At 36.6% G+C, this 14,014-nt stretch overlaps 1 protein-coding gene across 6 annotated transcripts in view; it reads left to right on the top strand.

The window, feature by feature from the left end:
• The window catches only part of FGD4 (FYVE, RhoGEF and PH domain containing 4), a 111,306-nt gene extending 97,292 nt beyond the window's left edge, over positions 1–14,014 (top strand). For 5 of the 6 annotated variants that reach the window (XM_075116631.1, XM_075116665.1, XM_075116646.1 and 2 more), the window contains exons 7-17: positions 474–630; positions 1,741–1,879; positions 2,806–2,864; positions 3,499–3,645; positions 5,096–5,268; positions 8,189–8,219; positions 8,394–8,489; positions 8,890–9,015; positions 10,921–11,061; positions 12,710–12,850; positions 12,987–14,014. In XM_075116631.1, coding sequence (XP_074972732.1) covers positions 474–630; positions 1,741–1,879; positions 2,806–2,864; positions 3,499–3,645; positions 5,096–5,268; positions 8,189–8,219; positions 8,394–8,489; positions 8,890–9,015; positions 10,921–11,061; positions 12,710–12,850; positions 12,987–13,244 — 1,468 coding nt within the window. In that variant the 3' untranslated portion in view covers positions 13,245–14,014. Of the gene's footprint in view, positions 1–163; positions 328–473; positions 631–1,740; positions 1,880–2,805; positions 2,865–3,498; positions 3,646–5,095; positions 5,269–8,188; positions 8,220–8,393; positions 8,490–8,889; positions 9,016–10,920; positions 11,062–12,709; positions 12,851–12,986 lie in introns of those variants that run through there. The other variant, XM_075116673.1, reaches the window with a different exon arrangement.

Below are 14,014 nucleotides of genomic sequence, written 5' to 3' on the forward strand. Positions count from 1 at the left end.
TCTTCCTACTTCATAGGTTTTTCTTAGATAAGAAATTATTTTTAAAAGTTTTGAATACATTTATTTATATAAGGCATAGAAGGGAAGCTCTACAGTACAGATTTAGTCCTCAGAACTACAGGTTAGATATTTAGAGAGTGATATTTAGATATTTAGAGAGCTCAGAAGAAGATAATGTAGTTCTAAGAAACTGCAAATAAATTGTCATGTTTTGTAAACAAAGCCTTTCAAGTTTTTAATTATAGATAGCTTTTCTTTCTTTAGTGCTCTACGTGACCTATCATTCTGATCAAAGAGGAAACAAACAATCTTTCCATGTTAACTCAGGTCAGTTTTAATGGTGACGTCGGAACTCTGTATGAGGCAATCCCAAACAGAAGGATTCTCTGTTAAACGCTTGAAACCGTTTTACGACCTTGTGTGACTTTTTTTCTTTCCTGTTTGCTCTGAGATTCCACCCTTTTACTTTGCAGGACTACCACCCCCAGAATTGGAGATATTCTGCAAAAGTTGGCTCCTTTCCTCAAGATGTACGGGGAGTATGTGAAGAATTTTGATAACGCGATGGAACTGGTGAAAACGTGGACTGAACGGTCACCTCAATTCAAATTCATTATTCAGGACATTCAGGTAATGGGGAGAATAATGTAGATCTCCGAGTAATACAAGCATGTATAAAAATATGTAGGTTTGTGGGCGAAAAAAAAGGATTAAAGAGAAGATGAAATACCAAATCCCTTAGAACAGAGGGTTGTTGGTTTTGTCCGCTTCATACTGCATTCTGTATCTTCTCCCTTCACATGTGCACAAATACCCACACAAATCCAGCCTTTCCAATGTAGCACAGAGGACCAAAGTATAGAGATTGAAATGTGTGAAGACTAAAAGAATACTACGTTTTGTTGTAGATACCAGAAATAAATACTGTTTTAAGTTAAAGTGACCTATCAGTGCAACTATAGATCCTTGCACTGAATCTGTAAGTATTCTGCTGGCTCACACCAGTGCTGTTATGCAGAGCGCTACGCTTTGGAAGTGAGTATATAATCCTAAAAGCTGAGCCACAAAAGGTAATGAAAGCTTAGCAGATAAGCAATGCACCATTCTTTTCAAAGGTGTATTTTATACTCTCTAGTGCTCCTGTAGGTTTCTCTGTGAATTGGCAGGTATGTGTCTTCCTACTGCAGACTGAGCAGCTTAGAAATAGGATAAGTTATTTCTGCTTAAGTTTTACTGCTGTATAGGATCTTGTGATTCTAAGCCAGGGAAGACAACTACGTGTATTTTAATGTAATCTTTTAATTGCATCTAAGACTATGGAAACGAATGTGCATCTTAAAACATAGTTGAGGGGGTTTACATTATAAATGAAACTCAAAGAAAGCACTCCCTTCTCAGATAGATAAACGATCTATAGAGATATATTTTAAGAGTTGTTTTCTAATACATGGTCATGAATGGTTCTTGTTAATTCAGTTGTAATGCTTTTGTCTGAGTTATTACAAAACGAAGGTTTTTTGGTAGGACTTTATGAATTCTACTGGATACTTAGAAAACTCTTTTTACAATTATTTTTAGGAAAGAATTTCTAATTACTGGGTTTGGTGTAGTTTTCTTTCAGAAGCTCTATCATGGGTGTTTGAAATTACATTACTTCTGCTTTATCAATCATATTTTTTATTTTACTATATTCTAACAACATTTTTGCCTACTACATTGAAATATGCTTAAATTTTTTAGAAAGAAAAAGTGTGTGGAAATTTGACATTGCAACATCACATGCTAGAACCAGTACAACGTATTCCACGCTATGAGATGCTTCTAAAGGACTACCTAAGGAAATTGCCTCAGGATTCCCTAGACTGGAAAGATGCTGAAAGTAAGTATCTTCTAGCCATTAAAAGAGCTGCAATAAGATATTAGTAAGAGGAGACTGTAAATTAAAGATATTTTCAGGAAAAATAAAGTGAAGAAGCAAAGTGCCTCTGAAAAGAATGACAGAATTTCTTCAGTGGAGTTGCAGGATTCTTTGAAAAAAATCTCTTTGAATAGAGATGAAGTTAATATAAAAACTGTAAAACCTTTAGTATTCTCCTCCTAGAGTACATAGGTTTTACTTTAGTTTTGGAAGAGCACACAGGTTTTGATTTGTTTGCTTTGCAGATGTTTGGGGGTTGTGTTGTTTTTTCTTTCCTTTTTTGTTGGTATTTTTGTTGGAAAGTATGCCTCTTGTAAAAAAAAAAAAAAAAACAAAAAAAAAAAAGTGGAGTTTACTGTATTTTTAAGCTCCTGTAGGGAAAAAGAACAGCCCATTTTAATATTCATTCCCCTCTCTATTTACGCAATAACAGTTCACACTATTTCCACGGATTGTTCAAAATTACTTGCCAGATAATTTTCTGAAATATTTAATTGTTAGTACCATTACTGTAAATATTTGTAATGTGAGCTGTTTTAACTAAAAAACAGAATAACATACTAGACTACTTTGGGGAAAAGAGGAGAGAGAACCATGACTGTTCATGTCACAAAAAATTCTAAGTGCTGAAACTCTAAAGTAATCCGTGATAATTCTCTTCTGATTTTTCCAGATTATAATATCTTTTTGCTAGCTGACTTTCATATGCTTTCCACTTCACCTTGGTTAGTTTTTATAGCTAATACAAGACATTTATTATAGTGTTGTAATTTACATAAAAATGACAAATATAATTTTGTAGAATGATCCATTTTTCTTCTGTGGAATTAATAAATATGTAAAAACGCAACTTTTTGGGTTTACTTTGTTCTTTTTCTTCTGTCTAGAATCCCTGGAAATTATATCCACCGCAGCAAGTCACTCCAATAGTGCAATAAGAAAAATGGTAAATGATTCTTGTTCCCTTGTTCATTTTTTAACATATTATATTTGAGTGTTTGGTGAAGCTAGGAGTATGAATTGCAAATCTTCCTTAAAATAGCAAAAATGGGTTTCCTGGGTCCAAGTAATTCCTCCTACTTAATGTATTTATACAGTTCCTGGGAACAACTGACAAAATTTGGCACTGCACCTAATTCTTTCAAGTGGAAAATGGGACAGACTAGGTTCCTCTCCTGGCTCAAATAGCTGACCCTATGCTGGACTCTTAACCTTGTTTCATATGTTTCTGTCAGTGGAAAGTTAATGTTTGTAGAGAGTAGTTACTGTTCCTTTACCGTATTGGGCTGGCATGATAGGTCCTTCGTTAAGTAGGTGAGATATTTTGGACAAAAAAATAATGCAGGTTGTATGTATAACTCCATTTTTTAAATTATCATGGAGAAAACATTTCTAAAAGTACTTGTTACTGTATCAACTATGTCAATCAACCTGCATGGCTGACCATACGTACCACGTATATATACTTTTCAAAGCTAACATTCTCCAGGCTTACGCATGCTCCCATAATTTCATTTAAACATGCTTAAAGATCTATGCTTTTAATTAATAAGGTTTATAACTGTTTTTTCACTTTATAGGAGAATCTAAAGAAATTGTTAGAGATATACGAGATGCTGGGAGAAGAGGAAGACATTGTGAACCCTTCAAATGAACTGATAAAAGAAGGACAGATCCTTAAACTTGCTGCTCGCAATACATCTGCTCAAGAACGGTATCTTTTCCTAGTAAGTATGGTGGCCTGTGTTTGCAGGAGTGGTTGTGTACCTTTCCAGACTTGCAAGAACTACCAAAGAAAGAGACAAATCTTCTCTGGCTGGTGTCAGTGCCTTTCCACTAGTGATATGAGAGCATGAGTAAACCTTATACGGCTTACAGGAAGGCTTGAAAACACCATTTAGAAGAAGTCTTTAAATAAATGGAACCAGTGGCCAGCAACTCACTTTTAAATAAGTGGCTGCTGATTATAAATACAGGTCCTAGAGCACAAGAACTTTGACATTCTCATGAAACTGAAATGTAAAAGCTTAGGATTTTAGTCCTGATAGATTGTGTGTGTTGAGGTTCCAGTAAGTCTGACAGTCCTGGGGGACCTTGCTATTGTGTCAGGTCATCCTCTTGTCAGGCGCCCGTGTCTTGGAACTAACAATCTACAGCTCTGCCCCGGTACAACTCCCTTGAAAAAGGTCTGTTGTAGTTCCGTGCATTAAAAATTGCTGATAAATTTTTGCTTATGGGCCTCTGGCATTGCATGTATTCTGGTTAATAAAGAGTAGTAATGGGTTGTTGAGGCACAACTCCTGCTTGTCTGTGCTTCAAACAAAAGGAGAAACCACTGAATAGTAAGACCTCAAATGGGACTAGGCAGCTGATTAACATGATATGCACTGCATATGAAAGGTGACAAGTTCAAATGTGCTATATCTGTGATACAGACTAGACAGTAGGCTAGACAGGATTTCTGTGAAACATGATTTAACTGAAGTGAGTTTCTTTTTCAAAATTGTGAGAAAATCTGAGGGGAAAAGTGCAAGAAAATGAAACACTATAGATCTAATAACTGCTTCTAGGCTTGGGCTTTAGACATTTAAACATTATTTAAAGGTCTAATCTTTAATAAAGGAATATATCTTTGTCCTGCTCATGTTTTGGGCTCCCCCCGCCCCGATATTGAGGGTTTCTGTGAATGAAAACTAAAACAGAAACGTTCTATCTTGGAGAACAGACAAATAATGTCCTCAAATAATATTAGTTACAACTTCTATAAAACTGTTTTTGGTACAGGGTAAATATAAATGTATACACTGAATAAAAGAGTTCTTATTCTGCCATTTAGAGTAGTTTTTGCAGAATTGGGGCATAAGAATGGGGTTTTTCCTAACAGAAGGTTTACAATATCCAGTCTGAGTACAGTTGGTAATAAACGCTGTGAAGACTGCTGTATCAACAGAGCAATTATTCTTATATCCACTAAAGCTATACTTTAATGTAATTTCTAAATAAATAAGAAAAAGGATTTGTCTTGCATGAGAACTTTGGTCTTCTCATACATCAGCTAAGCAGGAAAGAACCTGCTTTCTCACCCAGAGTCCAGCTCAGTGATATTGTCTCAGATCTCTGTATCTGTGGTTTTGTTAACGCAAAGCCTTGTGTGTGTGTTTGCTTGTTTTTTTCCAGTTTAACAATATGTTGCTCTACTGCGTCCCCAAATTCAGCTTGGTAGGATCGAAGTTCTCAGTTAGGACCAGGGTTGGCATAGATGGTATGAAGATTATAGAAACCCATAATGAAGAATATCCACACACTTTTCAAGTGTCTGGAAAAGAGCGAACACTGGAATTGCAGGCCAGGTAAGCAAAGTCTTTTTATGTAATTTTTGGAGGATGATATACATGCAAACAAAAGATCGGACTGATAGGTTTGGAGAAAGATGCAGTGGGAGTGGGCTTCATCTTAATACCAGTGTTTTGAAAATAGCCTAGGCTGCCAAAACCATAAAATATCAGTCTAAGAATCTCTTGGAATAGGATATGCATCTACAATATATAGAGCATTGCCTTACCTTGCAGAAATACCCCAGGCAGCGGTGAATGGGCTGGCTGGAAAACTGAAAGCAGCGTACCTAACTAACGCAAAAGCAGTCTGTCCGACTTACGTGTTTTGGGACACTGAGTGTGTTAATCTCTGGGCAGTGCTGCTGCCTCTGGTACCTGAGCCACTCTGGTAAAAATGGGTCTGTTTACCTCAGGGCACGTCCACCCAACAAAACTCTCCACCCCCAGTGGGGGTATATCCACAGAAAATAGGTTTCTACAGTGTTAGATGGGCACCTGCTTTCCTCCGTCCCTCAGGCCTGTTTCCAGTCTACTTGTTTTCTTCCAGTCCCAGGTATCAACCTTACTCTGGAAGGCAAGTTCTCCTGTTAGTTCTTGGGTCCTTTTCCTCCAATTGCACTTTTCTGACTGGCACTTTTCTGCTTCCCTTATTAGTCCTCCTATCCATCTCTTGCTGGGTTACCTTCCCGTTGCTGCTTTTTGCATTGCTAGACTAAACCTTCCCTGTGTACACTGCCCCACTTCAAGTAAAGTAGGGTGCTCCACCTCTCCGTTTGGACCTGCTTAAAGATCCTATTGTTAACAGTCAGGATTTCATTGCGGAGAGGCAAGGATTAAGTAAGCAGGAGGATGTCCATGGTAGATACAGTTCTGCGTTGACACCACGTATTCGGGGACAAACCAAAGCTTGCTAGCGAATGAGCTTGCAAGCTGCTTTCCTTTATGGAAAAAAACTTGTAATATTTAATGAGAGTAACAGCAGTGAATATAGAAATATAACAGCATATGGAAATTTACCTCCACTATCATTGAATTTGAAATTAAATATATACTTTGAAAAATGTCAAGAAAAAGCTTTCAGCTAAGCTCTGCAAGACTTTTGGGGCATGTTTTTAGCTATTAACGATATCGACTATAAATTGCTGTATGATATCTTGCTAAGTATTTGGCAAGTTGTTATACCATATGCCCATTTTAATGGTGAGAGGTGGTGTCTTGCTGTACTGTTTGTGAAGTACTTTTTAATTGGAAGAAAAATGATGCAACAAAGTGGGTTTACTCTGTCAACTTTCCTGAATTATCAGTAGTTAAAAATTTATTGCATTAGTTTATTTTGGGTGTGAGAAGAACATGTTTTCATGTTTTGTATTCTGTGTTACAAACATTTTTAGAACACATTGTTTGTACAAAATTGTGAAGGAGTAAGTACCAAACAAGATCTTATTCAATTATATTGGAATAATCTCGATTAATGTATGACTATTTTATGTACCCTATACCTTAATGTCCTTGATTCATGAGCTTGTGTGAACAGTGTTGTAAAGTTTAGGTTACCCTTGGGGTTTTGTTTTTTTTAACTAGTAGGCTTCTATTGAATTATTTTTCAGAACACTATTTGAGTACATTGTCAACCACTGGTTTTAAACAGCTGGTAGATTATTTATTTGAGAGGTTGCTCGTCTGGTATGACATTTAGTAGCCCAACTTTTGTTTTTTAATGTAGTCAGGTAGGGAGAATTATTTTGGCTGTTTAGACAGGTTTCTTCTGCCTCATATGCAGATGGTAGGTGGGAAAGGGAAATAATTGCTTAAGATTCTGCTTGCTTAGTTATACTAATACTGTAAAACAACATGTGAGGGGCCATTTTTATTGAGATGCTGTAAAAGCTCTGTTTCACATCCTTCACAGCAATCCATAGAAATATAAAATTTTGCACAGGTGATATTGCATGGCTACAGAAGTTGTGGGGTTTTTTTCCACAACACGATCCAAGGACGGAGCCATGTTTGAAGAGCCAGATATACTGTGGTGCTAATTCTCATCTTTCTGACTTAGAGTTTGCAGATAAACTGTATTTGTTACCAACACTGGCCAGTAGTTTCTAATAGTACTATTAGTTGTGATGTAAGACATTTTTCCAGAGAGTGGAATGTCAGAGTCCTGCTGATACGTTTTTAAAGACAAAGCTGTCACACAAGATCAGAATTGAATATGCCTCCTTTCTTATCTCTGTCTTGTCTGTATCTTGTCTGTGTATCTCATCTGTACTTAAGGCATCTGTATCTGCCCTAATGCACAGAAGGGAAATTTCTGCTGTTCGCTTTATAATATTAAATCATGTTTTTCCTTTTGTTTTGATTGGATACTCTTCTTGCCACTAGACATAAGTTTAAACACCACCACTAACAAAGGAAATTACTTTTATTGGGGAGGGAGGAAGATCTAAGATATACGCAAGAGAAATGTGTGTTAGCATGTGAACTTAGCAGTGCCTGAAATGAGAGGAGAAAAAAAACCACCTACACCTAAATTTTGCATTGTTGTCTTTTCCTCTCTATCCTGTTCTGGAAAAAAAAAAGGCTAACAATGCAAAAATTATTACTACTTTTAAATACATTTACATTTACCTTTCAGCTTGAATTCACTGCTTAGTGGTTGCAATCTTGTAACGCCTGAAGTCATGCTTTTCTGGGGCTTTTTTTCTGGTTTTCTTTTAGTTTTGGTGTGGTGGTTTGGGCTGGTTTTTGGTTGGTTGGTTTTGGTGGGTTTTTTGTTTTGTTTTGTGGTTTGGGTTTTTTTTTTAAGTTGGAGAGTTAAAGTTAGTATTGTTTTAATTAAAATTCCTAAGATTTACTTCAGAAGCTTGGCATTTGCAAGAAGTTGTTGATAGTAAGATTATGCGTACCAGACTAATGTGTCAAATATTTCTTTTAGTTCTGAACAAGATAAGGAAGAATGGATAAAGGTAAATTATTCTACATTCTTTATTTTATAAATACTTTTTCACTGAAGCAATCAAAAGAAGTAAAATTTGTATTTTCTGGCTTTAGCTTGTCTCTGCTAATCAATAAATGGTCGGAATGCAGACAGTCCGTTTTAAGTGTACTGGGTTTGAGGAGTTTCTCCATTGTTTCCTCAGGCGCTTCAGAATACTATAGAAGCTTTTCAGCAGAGGAATGAAACTTTCAGAAACGCTATTGCTAAAGAATATGAAGACATGCCTGTTGAGGTTTCTGTAAGTTGCTGTTATTCCTTTGTAACCTTCTTAGTAGCCATTTTGTTCTTCAATAACTGGAAAACATTTGACAGAAGCTTTGTTTTCCAGCTCATCATTCTTATAGCAGAATTACAAAATAGTCATCTTGTTGGTAATTGTTTTTCTTCATAATGCCAAATCTTATAAACAAGCCTCTTTTCTTCTTGAAATGCATAACAGATTACCCTTTCAGTGACGCATAATGATTTTTGACTGGGTTCTTTGTTATTTCTTGTATAGATTTCAAAATGCATCTTGAGCTGTGTTTTGCCATTTCCTTTCCAGAGGAAGAGAATAATTATTTTCTCTATTTAAAGCATTGTGCAACTTTTTATACTGGCTTTTTTAATCCTCCCGTCCTCCCCCTGCTCCCCTTCAGAATGCTGAGCTTGGGAAGAGAGCGCCAAGGTGGATACGAGACAACGAAGTAACCATGTGCATGAAATGCAAGGAGCCCTTTAATGCGCTGACAAGGAGAAGGCACCACTGCCGAGCATGTGGCCATGTGAGTGCAAAACCCTAGCTGCTGTAGCTGGTGTGCAGGCTTGGGAACGGGTGTAAGCACCTACAGCTGGTGGCCGCTTGTTATGCGGCAGAGTTTGTTGCTGTGCTTGCGGCTGAAAGCAGAAGCTGTGTATGGCATACCACATAGGATCCTCTGTCTGCTTTAGTTGTCATGGTAAATTTGGAAGTAATTTACAGCAGAGGACGATGCATGTTTGTGTGAAGTGTCCCAAGCCCCTGGACATACAGAGCAGCCCCTGTTACTCCTAAGCAGCCTCCACTGATCTCAAGTTCCAAGACCATGTTAAACTGGCATAAGCCAGCGTTACCTCCGGTGGCACTGGCTGCCTCCTCTTCCTGTCCTGCTACCTTCTCTCTCCTCTTTGCGAGAAGACCACGAAGACCTGCAGTTAAAACTTTTTAAATGGGTTAACTTGGAGCTCTTCCCAGCTGGGTTCAGTGTGTAACTGTGTGAACATGCATGAAGCATCAGGGAAGGAGCAAAGGTTAGGAAGAGGAGAGGATATTATGGCTGCTTTCCATGTGTGGTAACGTGTACCACTTGCAGGTGACTATGAGGCAGTGGTATGACTTGAGAGTTTTCAGAAATTAGTAAAAGAGCAAACATACTGTGCTTGCTTTACTTGCCATCCAGCAGCTATGCCTTTCTCCAGCAGGTGGTAGTGCAAGCCCAGGCTTAATTTTTGTTTTACAGGTTATCTTGTATTATTTCTAATGGTTTTATGTGGTATGAACGCTTACTGCATTCACAGCACTGTTTTTGTGCTTTGCAGGAGACTAGAGACTTTTTCAGAAGCTCTGTATTGATTATACAGTTGTCATCTGGGGTTTTTTTCCCCCCCATCATTTTGTCTTAAAACTCCACTAATCTTAAGATCACACCCTTAATCTTAAGATCGTGCCCTTCCTTCTTATTCTTCCTTTTGTTTAGACTCCTAACTACTTTGCTGTAGTTCTATTGCATCTCTTTCCACTTTAATTTTAAAACATTTTTTTTTCATGGGAATTATTTTGGGTCAATGACAGTGTCTTACCAGCAGTGACTAATTGGCAATACTTAAACAGTGTTCTCTAGAGATACTAACTGAAGGTAGTGATCTAGATTAGTACGGCAGAGCCCTGGTCCACAGAAAATTTTGTTCAGGTGCTTGAGTCGTTCAAGTCCATTTGTCTACCTTTCTTGAAATAATTGCACTTACACTTTTTATGCAGGACATCTCTTTCCCCTGAAAGAACATTTCTGTGGAAAAATACTTCTAATGAAAGAACTTCTGTCAGCTCTTCTTGCATATCTGTTTTATCTATGATTTTGTGAAAAGACAAAAGACAGTGTGACATTGGCTTATGTATTCTGTGTACTCAGGAACAGAGTCTGAAATTGTAAATTTAATATTTCTTAGGTTACAAAAAATTAACAATTTCTGATTTTATTAATTCTTTAATCTTTAAAAGTACATCTCAGTTGTACATTTCTGAGGCTTTGTAGAAAACAAAATGGTAAGTGTACCTTTTCAGGTTGGCATCTAAAGAAACTGGAGGATTTTCTTCCTGTGGCATGGTTGGTGGTATATTCTCATTCTATTCCTAACTTCAACCTACAGACAAATTGAAAGCCTAATGTGATTTTTGTACAAAGTTCCCACCAGGTAAATAGTAAAAAGCACTTCTAGGTAAGAAGCAGTGGCACAAATCTGGAAAAATAATTATTTTTCAATAAGTTACAGTTGACATAATAGCATCATAAAGCAATTATCTTTCCTGTTCTGTATAATTAAACAAAATATTAGCAATTAGATATATTATTATTTTTAAATTAAATTCTGTTTCCATAAAGTTTTATAAATACTTAAATTTCATATGTTTGCTTATCTTTTTTGTTTCTAAGGTGGTTTGCTGGAAATGTTCTGATTATAAGACACATCTCGAGTATGACGGCAATAAACTGAACAAAGTCTGTAAGGACTGCTATCACGTTATAACCGGTTGTACAGACAGTGAAGAAAAGAAGAAGAAAGGCATCTTGGAGGTATGTCAATTAAAAATACTATCTGTGCATAGTTGCAAACAATTCTGGCTCATCAGTAGGTGAAAAATGGTAGCATTCTTGCAAGGCTGTTTTCTGTTTGAGAAATAAAAAGCATGCGGACCAAATTCATACCATCAAATAGATTTTGGATTTCACCATTCATCTGTTACAACACTACTTTGTTACTTCAACAGTTTTTTTTTTTAAAGGGGGAATTATGAACCTTAGCTTGTTTGATTCTTTCCAGTTATATCAGCTAACGGGATAAAACACTACCTTTCTTTATAAATATTCAGTTTTCTTCTTCTGCACTTAAGCTGTCGTAGCAACAAAATCCACTGCTACTACAATGATTCTTGAAAACATATACCCCAGCTGAAAGAACTGAGGATGGAGGAGAGGGGGAATGGGGGAGAATTTTGCTATTCAGAGTCTCAGTAGCAAGATGCTGTTTTGATCAGTGTATACAATGTACCTTTAAGTCCTCAAGTTGCTCTCAGCTTTTTACATCTATAAATTCAAGGTCTCAATCAGACAATAAAGATCCATGTTTCTCTTATGATCGGGGGAGAAATAGGCATCTTATTAATGCAATCAACCTTCACATTTCTTAAATTCTCCTGTTTAGGCCCTTTTAAAATGCCTGACATACAGTAGAGAAATATCATCCTAACTTTGTCCAGACATGTATTTATCTTGGGATGTAGCACAGAAGGATTGACCCTTGAGCTAAATACCAACAGAAAGAGTCCGCAAATATAAGATTGTAATTCCATATACAGTTTGTAATCCATGTTGGCTTGACTACACTTGACTACATTCTCTTCAGTGAGAAAGAGTAAGGGGCACAGAACTCCACTAGCTTACCTTATAGTCAAGAGTCTGCTGTTTCTTGGCATGGTGGCCTTCTTAAGGTAGCTGAAGGAGCTACAGTGTCTCTTATGTCTGTCTGCATGATGGATCTCCTGACAGTGGAGTGGTTGGTACCACGTTGCAGCATCCAGACAGCATCACTACTGGGAGAGGGAAAAAAATGATGCAAGGAAATTTTAACACATAATCAATTTGTGTTCTTTCTGTTCTTCTCAGGATCACTCTTTAACCCGAGTAGCGTGTCACTCTGTCTTCAGATTTTAAGCAATTCGTCTAACCTTTTCTCTAGGATTAGTGCTTGCATTCTTAATGTTATTCTTAGGATCAGATGCAAACACATTTCTGTCATAATATTTTGACTGGCAAAATAGAGTAGTTGTCATACTGGATAGTCAGTAGCACTTGGATGCCTAACATGATGTTGTTTTAGAAATCAGACACTTGTAGATTCTAAGATACAGAGAAAGGCTAGCTGTGGTGGCAAAATGAAGTTGAGTGATCTAAAAGTATATAATCCAAAATTACTCATGAAAGAAGGAACAGATTACACATGTTAAGGGAGTACACGTTGTGATTGTATGTATGTAATAGATAAATATTGTCCATAAATCCAGTCCTTCATGATCTTACTTGGGTATTTGCTCAAGCGTTTTTGCAGATGCTATCCAAGATTTGATACAAATGGTGATGAACTTCTGCTTTTCTCTTCTGTATGTTTTTAGTCTCTATTTAAGGAAAGTTTGTTTTCCTTTTTATGCTTTATACTGTCTCCTAGATTGAATCTGCGGAAGTGTCTGGAAATAGTGTCATATGTAGCTTTCTTCAGTACATGGAAAAATCAAAGCCCTGGCAGAAAGCATGGTGTGTTATACCTAAACAGGAAGCTCTTGTGCTGTACATGTATGGTGCTCCACAGGTATGTACAGAGAAAACGGAAAAGATTTTAGTAATTATTGTCACTGACATCGGAGGAAAAGAAGTCAAATAGCTTGGGAATGGAGGAGAGACCCAAGTGGTTTTTTCCTTCCTAATCAAGAACTTTTCCTTCTTAGGATGTTAAAGCTCTGGCTACAATTCCGCTTCTGGGCTACACAGTAGATGATGCTCCAAGAAGTGCTGACCTCCCACACAGCTTCAAACTGACCCAGTCTAAGTCTGTGCACAGCTTTGCTGCAGACAATGAGGAACTAAAACAGAAATGGCTAAAAGTTATCCATTTAGCTGTCAAAGGTGAGACACCAGAATGTCAAAATGAACTGCAAGTGAATTTAGAAGATTTGAGTTCCTCTTCTAAAACATCTGAATGCTGAAGCTCAAGAAGACATGGTATTTTTAAAAGATTTCAATTGAATTTATGGTTAACCTTTGTGTTAACCTTTCTTTGTTCAATCAAGGAAAAAAAAAAAAGAAACTTATTACTACCATACACATCTTAGCACTTTATGTTTCGGAACAATTCTTGTCTTTTTAGGGATCTTTTTCTTATATTTATGTTCTGTCAATAAAAGTGATGTACAGGTCCATTTCAGAGACTTTTTAGAAAAATGTGAATGCTATTAAAAATCCTTAATTAACTTTACTGTACCACTTGTTTGTTGTGATGCAATTTTTTTTAAATCCAGATGCTTTTTGTTTAACGTTTGCTACTTTCATTAAGAATGCAAATACTGAAGCTTCCTACTTAAATGTTAGGACTTGCAACAGGATAAAAGATATACCTCCACATTGCCAAAATAGATCTGTACTTAAGTATGCAGGGACAGTTTGGTTTAATGTATGTAGTTTATAGATTGGATTCCACAGCTCTGTACATATGTTGTATTCATGTGTCTCTAATGCAAATTGATTTCACAGGTATTTTGGCTTTTAAAGTTTCAGTTCATCGAGGGAACAATCTAATGATTTTTCAATCTAGAAATGAATACCTAAAATATGACAAAACAATATATAATATATGTACAGTATTAAAAATGTACAGTACCTGATTTTTGCTTTCATGATACTGCATTCCTATTAGTGAATAATTTATTTTAAAAGCATGTTTTCTATTTGAAATTAAACACAGTCCTAAATTAACAAA

The sequence above is a fragment of the Phalacrocorax aristotelis genome, chromosome 1 (assembly GCF_949628215.1).
Source record: "Phalacrocorax aristotelis chromosome 1, bGulAri2.1, whole genome shotgun sequence".
Classification (NCBI taxonomy): Eukaryota; Metazoa; Chordata; class Aves; order Suliformes; family Phalacrocoracidae; genus Phalacrocorax; species Phalacrocorax aristotelis.